The sequence below is a fragment of the Branchiostoma lanceolatum genome, chromosome 1 (assembly GCF_035083965.1).
Source record: "Branchiostoma lanceolatum isolate klBraLanc5 chromosome 1, klBraLanc5.hap2, whole genome shotgun sequence".
Lineage (NCBI taxonomy): Eukaryota > Metazoa > Chordata > Leptocardii > Amphioxiformes > Branchiostomatidae > Branchiostoma > Branchiostoma lanceolatum.
In genome coordinates this window covers 1,078,340-1,091,476 of record NC_089722.1, presented here as the reverse complement: position 1 = coordinate 1,091,476, position 13,137 = coordinate 1,078,340, and the positions used below count along the sequence as shown (strand labels likewise).

The 13,137-nt window shown below is 38.9% G+C and overlaps 2 protein-coding genes and 1 long non-coding RNA gene across 3 annotated transcripts in view; 2 read left to right on the top strand and 1 right to left on the bottom strand.

Moving 5' to 3' along the window:
- LOC136423016 (testis-expressed protein 11-like) overlaps window positions 1-1,831 on the bottom strand; it is a 30,960-nt gene extending 29,129 nt beyond the window's left edge. The window contains exons 1-3 of the mRNA XM_066411006.1: window positions 1,625-1,831; window positions 657-791; window positions 212-345 (exon numbers count right to left, since the gene is read on the bottom strand). Coding sequence (XP_066267103.1) covers window positions 212-345; window positions 657-705 — 183 coding nt within the window. The 5' untranslated portion in view covers window positions 706-791; window positions 1,625-1,831. The remainder of the gene's footprint in view (window positions 1-211; window positions 346-656; window positions 792-1,624) is intronic.
- Window positions 1,832-1,889: 58 nt separating this feature from the next.
- Window positions 1,890-6,548, top strand: LOC136428712 (uncharacterized). The gene is made up of 7 exons (XM_066418432.1): window positions 1,890-2,053; window positions 2,359-2,513; window positions 2,860-2,980; window positions 3,420-3,569; window positions 4,130-4,253; window positions 5,046-5,170; window positions 6,457-6,548. Exons 2-7 carry the CDS (start codon window positions 2,365-2,367, stop codon window positions 6,541-6,543), a joined length of 756 nt encoding a protein of 251 aa, XP_066274529.1. The 5' UTR covers window positions 1,890-2,053; window positions 2,359-2,364; the 3' UTR covers window positions 6,544-6,548.
- Window positions 6,549-6,661: 113 nt separating this feature from the next.
- Window positions 6,662-8,257, top strand: LOC136428721 (uncharacterized). Its single transcript, XR_010754652.1, has 2 exons — window positions 6,662-6,721; window positions 7,300-8,257. It is a non-coding gene; the product is annotated as an uncharacterized lncRNA (long non-coding RNA).
- The last annotated feature ends 4,880 nt before the right edge of the window (window positions 8,258-13,137 follow it).

Below are 13,137 nucleotides of genomic sequence, written 5' to 3'. Positions count from 1 at the left end.
TGAACTTCAAACACCGCAAAACCTCCTTTACACTTCAGCAAAATAAGACCAGTCTGCAAAAGTAAATGCATTTACAGTAGTCTCCAAGTTACAGTTAACTCAATACCTTTTATATGACCAAATTCTAAGCTTGCATGCTACACTTTTATTCTTACTATACAATATGGATGGTTTCAGTTGAATTATTGAAATTTATATATGCATGACTTACCTCAGCTGAAGCATTCCTATTCTTGTCACTATCACCATCAAGCCCAGACACTTTGTCCAACAGCTCTGACAACTTCTCTGCCCGTCGTGCTGCCTTGTCTTCATCTTTGTCCTTTTCTAAAGCCTTTATAACGGCTGTCATAAAAGCATGTGATTATGATAATTGATATGTACAGAACGTGTGTGTATAGAATGCAGCATCTGAAATGCAACCTATCAGAATGTTAAATTCTTCCTTTGCAGGGAACTTTTAGTTTTACTGTGCTACTCTCATTAAAAAAATTGAACCTTGAAAACTAATGATTTCCATTTGTATCTCATGAACATGACTATACAGCTGTATGACTGTCATACAATAAAATAATAAAGCCTCATGTGCATAACACAGCCACATGTAACATTTTTTTTAGATATTACAATCATACCAGGGTCTATGGAAGACATACCTTGTATTTGTGCTACTGTCGTTGAGACCTCTGATTCCGAATCCTTCATGGCGTTGAATTTGAGCTTCCCTTAGCTTATTATACTGCTGCCCACTCAACCACACTCAACGAGAAAAACACATAGCTGTCATGCACCTGAAAGTAAAAATACCAGGGTGGATTATCATGCAGCTTCGCCCAAGTACTGATCTGGTGTTTCAGCATATGCATAGTCGCCTCTTTGGGTTTTTATAAAGTTATACTAGCATCCTGAGAACGACAAAAATGAATAGGAAAACAGCAACTTTAGATTCAATTTAAACTATAATAAAGTGTCAAGGAACCAAAGAACAGCATAAAAACAACATTGTATTTTACCTTTAAATATTCAATAAAACAATCACAATATATCCAGTTATTGTTTTCTTAAATTATAATAACTTATTATAAGTTATTGACTCAGAGGCAAAAAACTCACATCAACAATTCCATATTCCTAATCTTCTCGATGCCATTGTACATTGATCATTTTATGTGCTTCAACTTTATCACTAGGGAGGAAAGGGGGTACGCAAAAATTGTTAAATCTTACAAACAAAAAGAAGAGTTTATAACCTACAGGTGTTAAAGGAGAGTTGGATGTACTGTATACTTACTACCCCCTCTATTGAGTTGTCACGGATCTAAAATTTATTAGTTTATAATTGAATTCCAGTGGCTGTCACTTGTCAGGAAAACAAATAATATATGACGTTATATACTCTTAACAACAACGGGCATATCTTCTCAAAATCACTTTGTAAACTCCTCCTAAATTATGTCGTACACGTGCCTCAGCACATGCGCTATTCATAATAAAAAGACAACTTCTTCTGAGATTTCTTACACTCGAAAATATTCGCCATAAATAAACTTGTCCTTTGAACTACTGAAGTTGAATTTTAGAATCGGACTCAAGAAAATCAGTGTAAATAAAAAGGACCTCTAACCTCACATTTCACCATAATAGCGTCCAGCGTCATGATAAGGAGATACTCCTCTAAGCAGAACATTTGTTGAGAGACAAATAGATTAAAACTCGAGGGGAAAAGTCGAAAGATCATGAAAATCAGACGACACCAAAGATCAGACGACACTTTCCCACAGCAGACCGCCCCCTACATCCGGGCATTTCGGACGAATCCGCATGCGCATTGAGGTACATCCGGGACATTGAATCTTACTACGCATGCGTAGGTGCCACTGCGCGTGTGCGAAATATTGGCGCGAAATTTGGTATGACGACGTTTTCTGTCACTGAGAGAGTTTTTCTTCAGGATTAGTTTTATAACGCTCAAGTTTGTCTCTAATTCGTACTCAAATTTGATAAGCAGCTGCACAGACATCCTACTGATCTGAATAGTGAATTTTCTTTGAAGGTGACCTGAATTTTCTCAAGATTTTCTGTCGCTTCCTTTAACTGCATGGTTCTGTCTGAGTGCATCATATCAGTGATAAACCCTGTATACACTGATTAGGGTATTGTTAACTCCTAAAAATTTGTCAAATGCACCTGTTTCTTTAATTTTTAGCACCTGTAAGGTGTTCAATGCCCCCTTTATTATGGCATGACCCTTGCATGAAAAGATTCTATTTTGTCAGAATTTTTTTAAAAACTCTGATATTAATAACAGTTCATATCTATAAAGAAGAAAACGATATCATACCTCTTCCCTTTTTTCAGACCAGAATGGCGAGCCCAGCTGCTAAGAGGATGACCTTCAGCTCTGAAGTTTTGTTTGGAGGAGAGTCGACCACTCTTCCAGCAGGGTCCCCATTGCTGTATGACTCTGAGCCTTTGTGTTCTGATGGACCTGTGTATCAACTCCCGTCACACTGGTAATATTCAAACCTCCTATTATTTTTAAATTAAACCCATAATCAACATCGTTAAGTTGGACATCATTGTTAGAAATCATTGAGGACCCCATTGAGGTTTAAATTTTGACTAAAATTGTTAAATTTTTTTCAGGAAAGCATATTCTCACAGTGGGAAGTTTAGACTTCAAGTAATGTTGACCGGCAATTTTTGGTCAAACAGACTTTCAATCATGAATACTGTAAATGTCTCTAACGTCATGTTTACTGTGAATTTACTTTTGTGGGAGAAAATTCACGGTGTTCACGGTGGTTTTATGTTCGCGGGCCGTAGAATCTTAACATTTTTGTTTAAACATTACAAAAGGTACAAACAGCAAGATATGTGTACAGATGAAGATTATGAAAGGCTGGCCCAAGTATTGCAGCAGGGAGAGGGGACGAACCAGAAACGGACAGAGGTGGAGGGAAACAAACAGGTTTCTCAGGTTTGGATAGATACTGTGACTACATTGAAGTTGGCAAGGATTTAATTTCGCTATAGGGAGAACATTTTGCTATGATTTTAAGTTTGCGGTTGAAAAAAGGGGTGGGCGAGCAAAAGACAGAACAATCATTTTTGCTTTTTAGTTCTCGGTGAAGACTTTACCGCGAAAACTCCAGTATCTACAGTATTAGTGTTAAAGACTTTTTTACTAAAATTTGTCACTTTTGTTATATGTTGGCACTGCAATTTTCAAAAGTACCTTGAGTTACAACACAGACAAAAGTCAGGAATGACTTGTAGTTTACTTAAAAGCAAATTTTATGCATTGATTTTCTTCACTGGTTGGCATAGAAACTTACATGCAATGCCATCTTTTTATTTGACACAGTCACTTACTTAATTTACATTTTATATATACTGTTTTGTACCATTCACAATAGGCTGATGAGGAAGAGGTACAGATCCTCGAAGTTCAAGACATTGAAGAGAAGTCTCAGCAGACTTGTACAGAACTTGAGGAGGAAACTTGCAGCCAAGGAGTCGTACCTCTGGAACCTACAGGCTGCTGTCTGGGATATCAGGACATGCAGGTTCCATTTCCTAGTTTTGTTTCAAGTGTTTAAGACACCAACGACAGCAAAATCAACAATTCCCTGAAATTACATTTAACCATTAGGCCACACCAATCTATTTTCTTGGTTAACGGAATAGAAAATTAAAAAAATGCTAGATTGGAAAAATAACATGAAAACAGAATCTCAGAGGAATGTTCTTTATTTGATGCACACAGTTTCAGGGAGTGAACAGGGTCAGGTGCAAGTTTTCACCCCAGCCTTCTGTTTTCATGTTAAAAGAAAAGATCTGTTAACCAAGAAATTAAATTGGTGTGGCCTTATAATGATGTTGATTAATAACAGTCATTTGCACAAAATATACACTGGTTCTGACGTTTTTAAGCTTCGAACCATAAAAAATAATACCTCCAGCTCTTGATTCTTCCCACTACCAGGTGTAATTAGATTAACAATGACTGTACATAATTGTCATGTCATAAAACAATTTACATAAAGAGGCCCTCAGTTTTCTGACATTAATTCTATTCCTGTGTTTTACAGTTTTAAACATTAGATAGTGGTTTGTCGAACTGCAGGTCTGTGGATATGAGGATACGAACACAGTGCAAAGTGGACTGACAAATACAGACAACTATTCCCAGGACTGCAGTGTGGAGGATGAGCAGCTATTACCTGAAGCAGAGACCCTAAGACAACTAGGTAAGGACACTTGTGCTCGTTCTCATTTAAATGTACACTGTTTTGTAATCTCCGTTACCGTTAAAAGTAAGACGTTCCTGACATTAAGATATGCCACATATAAGGTACGCAACTGCCGTTTTTAAAAGCTAGAAAAGTTTTAAGTCTCCATAAAAACTACAGTTTAACATCTTATATGTGGCATATCCTAATGCCAGGAACGTCTTATTTCAATCGGTAACGGAGATTACAAAATGTGTTCGTGCGAGCGTTGATGTGTAGTGCTTTAAGCCATCACACCAAGTGTCAAGTTTCCATAGACTTTGAATTGCCTTAATATATACCCAAGGAAGAAATGAATTGTGTAAGCTTGTACAGAACCTATTTCCCTACTTCACACATTTAAGTATTGTTCAAAAATTCATATTCCTAATGCGACTAGACAAACCTCCCATTGAAAAACATATCTGTTCTTTTATATCTACTATATCTGAAAAGCGAGGAGAAGTAGAATTTATCTAAAGATACTTGTTCTTTTGTTTTGTTGTGACCTGTTCTTAGCCAAGTGTGGCAGAAATGTGCAATAAAGGTCTTCATTATCATAATTATTTAAAAATCTTATGTGGCATTCATTCAAAACTTTAATAGGTGTGCTAATTCGATTGACCAATGAAGTTGACAAAAGTTGAAGTATGGAGGCTTGGACATGTTAAACACAGGTAACACAGCTGTTTCTAATTTGAGCTCCTCTTGGTATACCTTCAGGCGAAAAATTCCATGACTTTTGATTCATTTTTGCGTAACACTCTGCAGATGGTGTGCTCAGAGAACAGATGAACGAAGAAATTGAACAGTTCCGGTCCAACTTACATGGTCTTCTGACAGACCACTACCTCCGTCACCGCTACATTTTAAACAGTGGGAACATATCTTCAGAAGTAGGTACAAGTTAACCATTTTCTGTATTAACCAGTGTTTGTATACTGGAACGGTGTAACCCTAAGGCTACACCATTTTAATTTCTTGGTTAACAGAATTTTAAAATTAAAAATGCTAGATTGGAAAATCAACATAAAACAGAATCTCAGAGGAAAGTTTGTACTTTGGTGCACACAGTTTAAGGGAGTGAACAGAGTTAGGTACAAGTTTTCACCGCAGCCTTCTGTTTTAATGATGTCCTCGTGCTAACATTTAGAAAAGAATCTGTTAACTAATTAAATTGGTGTGGCCTTATGTCATGAGATCCACTTTTAGTACACTTGATAAGTTTATTCTTTGCCACTTCAAGACAACACAAGCCTGACAAGGGTCTTGTGTCTTATCTACAAGTGGCATCTTGATCTCATCAGTAGATAACTCAAGAAGCTTGAGGTCTTTTAATTACCTTGGTGTGAAAGGTATTGTTTACCACTAAGAGGTGATAGCTTTTGAGCGGAGGTGCTTAATAATAATAATAATAATAATAATAATAATAATAATAATATCAGGTGTATTTGCAGCCAGTGCCACAGGCAGGTACCCAATGTGTAGGGTAATGAGGCTGTTTAACGTGTTCGAGGCACCTCCTCGAGCACGGGACCCCCGTTTTACGTCCCTCCCGGAAGACGATTTCGTGGAAAGCTTCGTGAGGCTACAGCAATCCGGACGTCCTTGGTTGGTCCCCCATCCAAGCACTGTCCGGACCGCGCGTTGCTTAACTTCCGAGATCGAGGTAAGAACTACAAAAGAAGAGCTTGTGTATAGAGGTGGAAGTACAACTTAGTAATCCTTTGGCCCTGGTAGGTATTAATATAGACACAGTTTGCTGAAACAAGCCCAGGGGTGCACCCGGGAGAGCCACGACTTCAAGTTTTACACCATCCATGCAAGAATCAATACATATAAACACTCCTTCTTTCACCATACTATCCCACAGTGGAACACCCTGCCTGGCACGGTTGTGACGGCTCCCACCGTTGAGTCGTTCCCAGTGCCAGGCTGGAGGCCTGCCCGCCTTAGCCCGGGACCTCAACTCCCCCCTACTTTGCCCCTGAAGGGGCTATTTGGGGGTATAGAAATGTAGATGTAGATGTATCTTTATAATCCATACATCAGACCACAATTCAAAGAGAAGTAAAGGTGATCAGGTGCCTAAGGCTATTCATGCCTCAAGTTGTATGTATTTACACTGAAGAAAAGCTTAGGAATTGACACAGAATGGATCCATGCCGTTAATGTTACCCAGGTGCCGTGTGGACCACCCTCAGCAGTCCCTATGAATGACAGTTTGTGTAGCTCAGGTAAGAAATTGATTATATTGTCTACCTTTTGATACATATTTCTTCTGTATACTAGTGCCTAGGATTCTAAGCAATTCTCCCTATCTTTTACTGAGAACAAAGTAACCAATTGAATTACAAACATTTTTTGTGCTCACTCATTTGCATTTTAGGGTCCGAAGCATGTGCAACATCTGGATCACAGACATCCGACAATGAGAACAGATATAGGTAAGGTCAATTTGGATCCAGCTGCAGGTTGTTAAAGATTTAACTGTTTTTTTAAAGATATTGATAAATTATCATCATTTGATAGATATATGCTGCTCATCATAATAATTATATAATATTTATGATATTTTTTTATCATTGTAATATTTTATAAATTGTATGATTTTTATCTATAACATTTTAATTATTATATAATTGTAGTACATTGCATCAGTTCCTTGGTTTGAGGCAAAAACTTGATTCTAAAGTTGTATGTTGATGTATGTTCAAGATATGTTCAAGGTAACATAAATGTGGCAGTTGTCAAAAGCTGTTGAATGTAAAACGACTCTGATCAGTGTTGTTGCGCCTATATATTTTCTTTTTAAAGTTTTCTTCTTCCAATGTTATTTACTTCCAGACACATGTATATGTCTACATATTAACCTAGATAAAAATGTTCAAAGTTGACATGTACTTTTTCAACATGAGATGTAAACAGCCTATGAATTTATGGAGATTGTTCCCCGTTTTCCATGTTTGTTTTTTTATAAGATTGAACTATGACATTTTTCATTCTGTGCTTTTACACTTAATAGCATGGACATAGCAGCCACTGTACCAGACAGTAGACAAGAGGAACATATGAAACAACAATATCTCATCTCTATGCTCACCTCTGCCAGCATCATCACCAGTGCACTGAGGAAGAAGGAATTCTCTGTTTGATGAACAACCATACTGATGACAATCATTTTTCTTTTAATTGTCATTAGACATTGAACATTTTACAGTTGATGTAACAATGTATTTATCAAAACTTCAAGTTTAATAGCTAATTATAACGTTAGCCTGCATGGGGTTTATAAAAAAAATGATGCTGACATGGTAACTTTATGATGTGACACCCATGATGTGGTAGCTGAACAATCCAATATACCTTTTACTGAATATTTGCAACATCATAAAACCATTGACTGATAGGTTTATACTAAATATATAATGAATATTGCTATATTTATCTTTGACACACACTTATACTGTCATCCATTTTCAGTTCTATTATAACATTGCCAGCCTTTCTGTTACTTAACTCCTCCTCTACAATTTTCTATTTGGGGGACAGATTTGTATAAGTTAGTGAAAGAACTTTAGCCTAGCCGCCAAGTACATTTTTAGACCAGTGAAACGGTGGGTAGTCGTTACTCTCCAAGCAGAGGACGGGTTCCGGCTGGTTTTTGACGTGTTTTTAGGCGTTTTCATCGGGCTTTTGGGCTATACAAAAAAAAAAAAAAGATGACAAAGTAGAAAGCCCGACAAAAACGCCTAAAACCAGCCGAAACCCCTCCTGCTTAGTGTGTAGGTAGTCGTGGCATTTCTACAAGTTGGTACTTGGTTTTGATCATTCTGGAGTTAGTTCCATTGCCTTGTTTGGATTTGCTTTTGACCTTTCTGACGTTAGTTCCGTTCGATGCTTCTTCTGGATGATTAAACTAACGACCAAAGGCAGTCAGTGTGGCGGAAGACGGCACCAATACATTGAGACATCGAGCATCATTAAGGTCTCATTCATGAGTTTTTTTTCGCCCCATAGACTTACATGTTATAATACGTGACGGTGCTTTACATGGGCGCGTTTGCAATGAAGCTATATAAAATACACCAATGTTATTCATTTTATGTTGAGAACATTTACACAAGATCATGTAAAAAGATTGCCAACAGTTTCACTGCATACAATCTCTTTTTATAGCAAACAAGAGTTCTACGACCTCATACCTTCGCCAAATGATCTTAACCTTTATGACTGACGTATTGGGAGTGTTTCTCATCAATTATGAATCATACAAGTTGTTCGTCTTCACCCAAATAACATAAGTTGTCCAAAGTATGACTATGAGCTAAACAAAGAAGGTTATGCTAACATTTATCATCAATTATGCAAATAAGCTCCTTATTAGCATAATTTGGTTCAATGGTGTTCACATTCAAACTACTTCCAAATGCCACAAGTATGAAATTGCCGTCATTAACTAGAATGGAATTATAGTAGTTTAACATTAATTATACAAATTAGTCTACATTTGCATATTTTCTATCTATCAACATGCCTTTCTTCCTCAGTTACAAATTCGCATATTTGAATAGTCATATCATGGAACACAGCGGATTTTAAATTGCCTCATTAATTATGCAAATTAGAATCTGATTTGCATCATTATCATCCAATCAAACAAAGCACCACGTAAGTTATAGAGTTATAGAATTTCTCATTAATTATGCAAAAGAGGTCTTCATTTGCATAGTTGATATTCATTACTATTTCTCTCTTCCTCGGCCATGTCACATGTTTGAGAGTCCTATTATGGAATTTGGAGGATGTATCAATTTTCATCATTAGTTATGCAAATTAGATACTGATTTGCATAATAAGTTTTAAATCATGTAAATCATCACTCAGGCTATCCACTTAGCAAAAAGCATGACCATCCATCAAGCCCTTCTTGAGTTATTCCCTTTCATAGTCTGAAGCGAAACCTGCTCCTGCAGTCCCAGAAAATGCCGCTAGGGTGTCCAAACCGATACCTTTTACTCTCTTTCCAAAGAGCTATCTACCACTCAAAAGTCGGTTCCATAGCATATCCAAAACATGAGAATTTCCGCTGCAGTACTATAACAAGCCGCTAGGGGGCCCAAAATCTAATCATTTTCAGGTCTCACTAAGACCTACCAACATACCAAATATCAAGACAACCCATCGAGGCATTCTTGAGTTATGCTGGTCTTCTTATACATACAAACGCTACCCTATGCATAACCTTCTCGGCGAAGGTAACTACTTGCCTTGAGGAACAGTTCAATTTCACAAGATCAAGATCTAAAAGTCAGTGAGAAGCCAATTTGTGTCAGCCAACACGTTTTAGGATCTTTTAGGCCTTCACAGTCAAACACCCCTGGCCCAATGGGAATATCTCCTTACTACACCAGTAACACTTTCCCTACACCAGTAACACGTTCCAGCTGGTACCCAGCACAGCCACTCATACAATATAACACATTTTACACTTTTCTCGTTAATTATGCAAAGTAATTCGCCCAAAATCTAATGATCTTGAGATTTCCCACATACACATCAACACACCAAATACGACAACAATCCATCCAGGCGTTCTCGACTTATTCTGTTCACTAACAGACACACAGACAAGCATCAAAACATAGACTTCGTGGCGAAGTCAATTAAAACCTGCACTTGGCTACACCGCCAAAAAGGCACTTTTCCAACTGAAAGCGCTTGATCGCATCTCATACAATGCTAGGCTGTGCACGTCCGGGCTCGCGCACGGCTGCCGAACTTTACTTGCTTATTTCTTCAGTTACAAACAAGCTTTCGTCAGTTTGACGCTTGGGATCAGTCGGGCTGACTTAAAAGGATTTCCCACCGATATAAACACACGTTCATGCAGCCGTTCATTTTTTGGGGCACGGACTCGGTGTGGGTAGAGTGTTCGCCTTGTAGTTGTACGCGCTAGGTCGTGAGTTCGAACCCCGGCCGGGTAATACCAAAGACTTTAAAAATGGTACATACTGCTTTCTCTGCTTAGCACTCAGCATTTGGGGAAAGAGTATGGTAGTTAAACACATACATCATTACCAGTGGACCAACTTAACCCCCTGCTGTAGTGACAAATGTGTGTGGCCCAAGGGCTATAGAAATGAAGATGGGTGCCACCTCTATGCGTCATTTCAAGACGCCCGGGTCACTTTAACTTTAACTCTACTCAGAGTAATACATGAATGAGACCTTAATTTGAGCCAACTACACACGCACGCACTGACCCGTCTAGACCACTTGTCCGCACGAGGCAATCCTTGATTCCTGGTGATTGGGTGCCGGGACTGGCTGACGTTCTTGGACCGAGTCTCTGACGTTCTTTGCGAGCAGCGTGCGTACGTGTGGTCTATAGCTAGCTTACCTGGGTGAGCAACTTCGCATCTGGAGGTCGAGAGTTCGATTTCCGACCGTTGTGGGCGGCTCAGTTGACTTGCACGCTAGATTGGAAAGAACTGCGGTCCACGATTTATTTTGCTTGTCGTGAAGAGCTTTGGGAACTAGTTACCCGCGGTAAAATGACTCTGTATATACTGTAGATAATATTAGTCAATGTAAGGAGGAGACAAATGATTTTAAAAAGCGCAATACCAGCAATAATAGGCTCAAAAATGAGCCGGATCCTTACACCTGCCTGGAGATGCTGTTCGTATATCGTCTGTAATTTCCTGTCACAACCAGCGGAAAATGTACTCTCCAAGCAGATGAGGGGTACCGGTTTCGGCTGGTATTTGACGTGTTTTTAGGCTTTTTTGTCGGGCTTCCTACTTTGTCATTTTTATTTTGTGTGGGTTGGCGACACACAAAAAATGACAAAGTAGAAAGCCCGACAAAAACGCCTATGAACACGTCGATCAAAAACCATCCGGAACCCATCCTCTGCTTGGAGAGTATGGAAAATGAGCGCCTCAGTGAGATAAACTGGTTCGAAAACACTTCACTTTTAATTTAACAGATCAAAGATGGCGTAAGATACATGTAATCAGGTGTGTACATCTGGTCAAACAAATACTGGAAAATAGCCCAAGCGCTTGTTATGATCATAGAACCTCATTAGCTTTAGGCTAATAGCCTCCATAGCAGGCTCTAGCGGGTCTTTTTTTTTAGGGGGGGGGGGGGGTCTTGTTCATGTAATACACTTTTCGCAGCCAGCCCGTAACATCATCGGCAGCCAGACTGTAACCATCTTGCCCGTAGAGTCTGGCTGGCTGCGAAAAGTGTATTCAGCTGTCACAAACTTCACATTGAAACCGGACGTCATAACCGCACTCCCCTGGAACAACGAATATGTAGACATTGCAATTTAAATAGGATAGAGGACGAGCAACACTTTTTAGTGGAATGTAGTTTATACAACGAAGAGAGAGCTGCGTTTTACAAACTAGTTCAATGTAGGTTTCCCCATTTCATACATCTTGGAAACGCGGAAAAATTCATATTTCTAATGGATTTAGATAAACCCTTAATCATCAAACATATTTATACCTATATTTACAATATTACTAAGAAGCGAGAAGAGGCCAAATTAACGTAATCATTAGACTAGTGCAAGCTTATATTTGTATGTATATATGTGTGTATTTGCAAACTGTGATGTTTTCTGTTGTGACCTGTACTAAACCCAGTTGGGTATGTGTGTGCAATAAAGGTCTTCATTCATTATAAGCCCCCAAAAGGTCCGCTAGAGCCTGCTATGGAGGCTGCCTTCGCTTGTTATTGTGAAGTTTCAGGGGTGGACAGGTGAAAGGAGTAACTCAGTAATTGGCCTCATCTATTTGAGGGCACCTGCCGTAGAGTTGTGTGGGTGGACTATGCGGCCCCAGTATCCACCTCTCGTCTGTGTTTGCCACAAATTGGTAACCTGTGTAGATCTGGGTGGTTGGTGGTTTTGAAATGGCTTTTTGGTGGCTAATTTGCGAAGTTTTCTGATCGCTCATGCGTTTCTATATGCCCAAACTTCATCAGTACAGCAACGCAGTAGATTCTAGGCGTGCGGCACGGAGAACGCGTTAACGGTGGGTCATGTTGAACACTAGAGCAATTAGGGAACAGTGCAAAGACTTAAAAGAAAACACTGGCCGCAACAACTGAAGACGGTCTACGAAGAAAGCTAACAAATTGAAGGTCAATCGAATCCATCAGTTTGACCAGTGAAGATTTTGAATGGAAATAGACCCTACATCGCTGATGGATACTTGAGGCATACCAAAAGGTTTAGTTTTATTTGCAAGTTCTTGCCCGAGGGCTAATTGCACGGTACAGTACAGATACAAACTTGCTCTCAAAAATACGAGTAAAAACATAAGAAAACAGTAACACACGTGACATAGTTGACTTTCGCCGGCTACACATGTGAAGTACACATCAAAGATTGGCTTTGCCGCACGGATAGCATCAAATACATATACAACAATGTATATAGAGACCAGTTTTGATTGGCTGAGGTGCTTCCCTCCCCCGTCATCCTGTTGCCAAACAGTGTCCTCATTTGAACTGTATCATGTGTACAGTTTCCAAGTATAGCTAGATCTGTCATTGAAATCTCCTAAAGCTACACCTCGCTCAACTTTTTAAGTTCTCTCAGTAAACATTCTTTCATAACCTGTTGAAAGATGAAGGAAAACTAAGATTTTACAAAAACGTAAAAACGATCTACGACATGGAAAATTATCTGTACCATAATGACTTTGACCAACGTGCGGCAATATGTAAGATAAGAATTAGCGCGCACCCATTAGAAATAGAGAAAGGGAGATACAAAAAGCTACCGGTCCAGGACAGAACATGTAAACAATGTGCAACGAAAGCAGTGGAAAATGAAATA

What these genes read in the sequence shown, in the direction of transcription:
- LOC136428712 (XM_066418432.1), top strand. Translation starts at nt 2,365, where the DNA reads ATGGCGAGCCCAGCTGCTAAGAGGATGACCTTCAGCTCTGAAGTTTTG. An exon ending in TATCAACTCCCGTCACACTG is followed by an intron (nt 2,514 to 2,859) that starts GTAATATTCAAA and finishes ACATTACAAAAG; the next exon opens with GTACAAACAGCAAGATATGT. An exon ending in AGAGACCCTAAGACAACTAG is followed by an intron (nt 4,254 to 5,045) that starts GTAAGGACACTT and finishes AACACTCTGCAG; the next exon opens with ATGGTGTGCTCAGAGAACAG.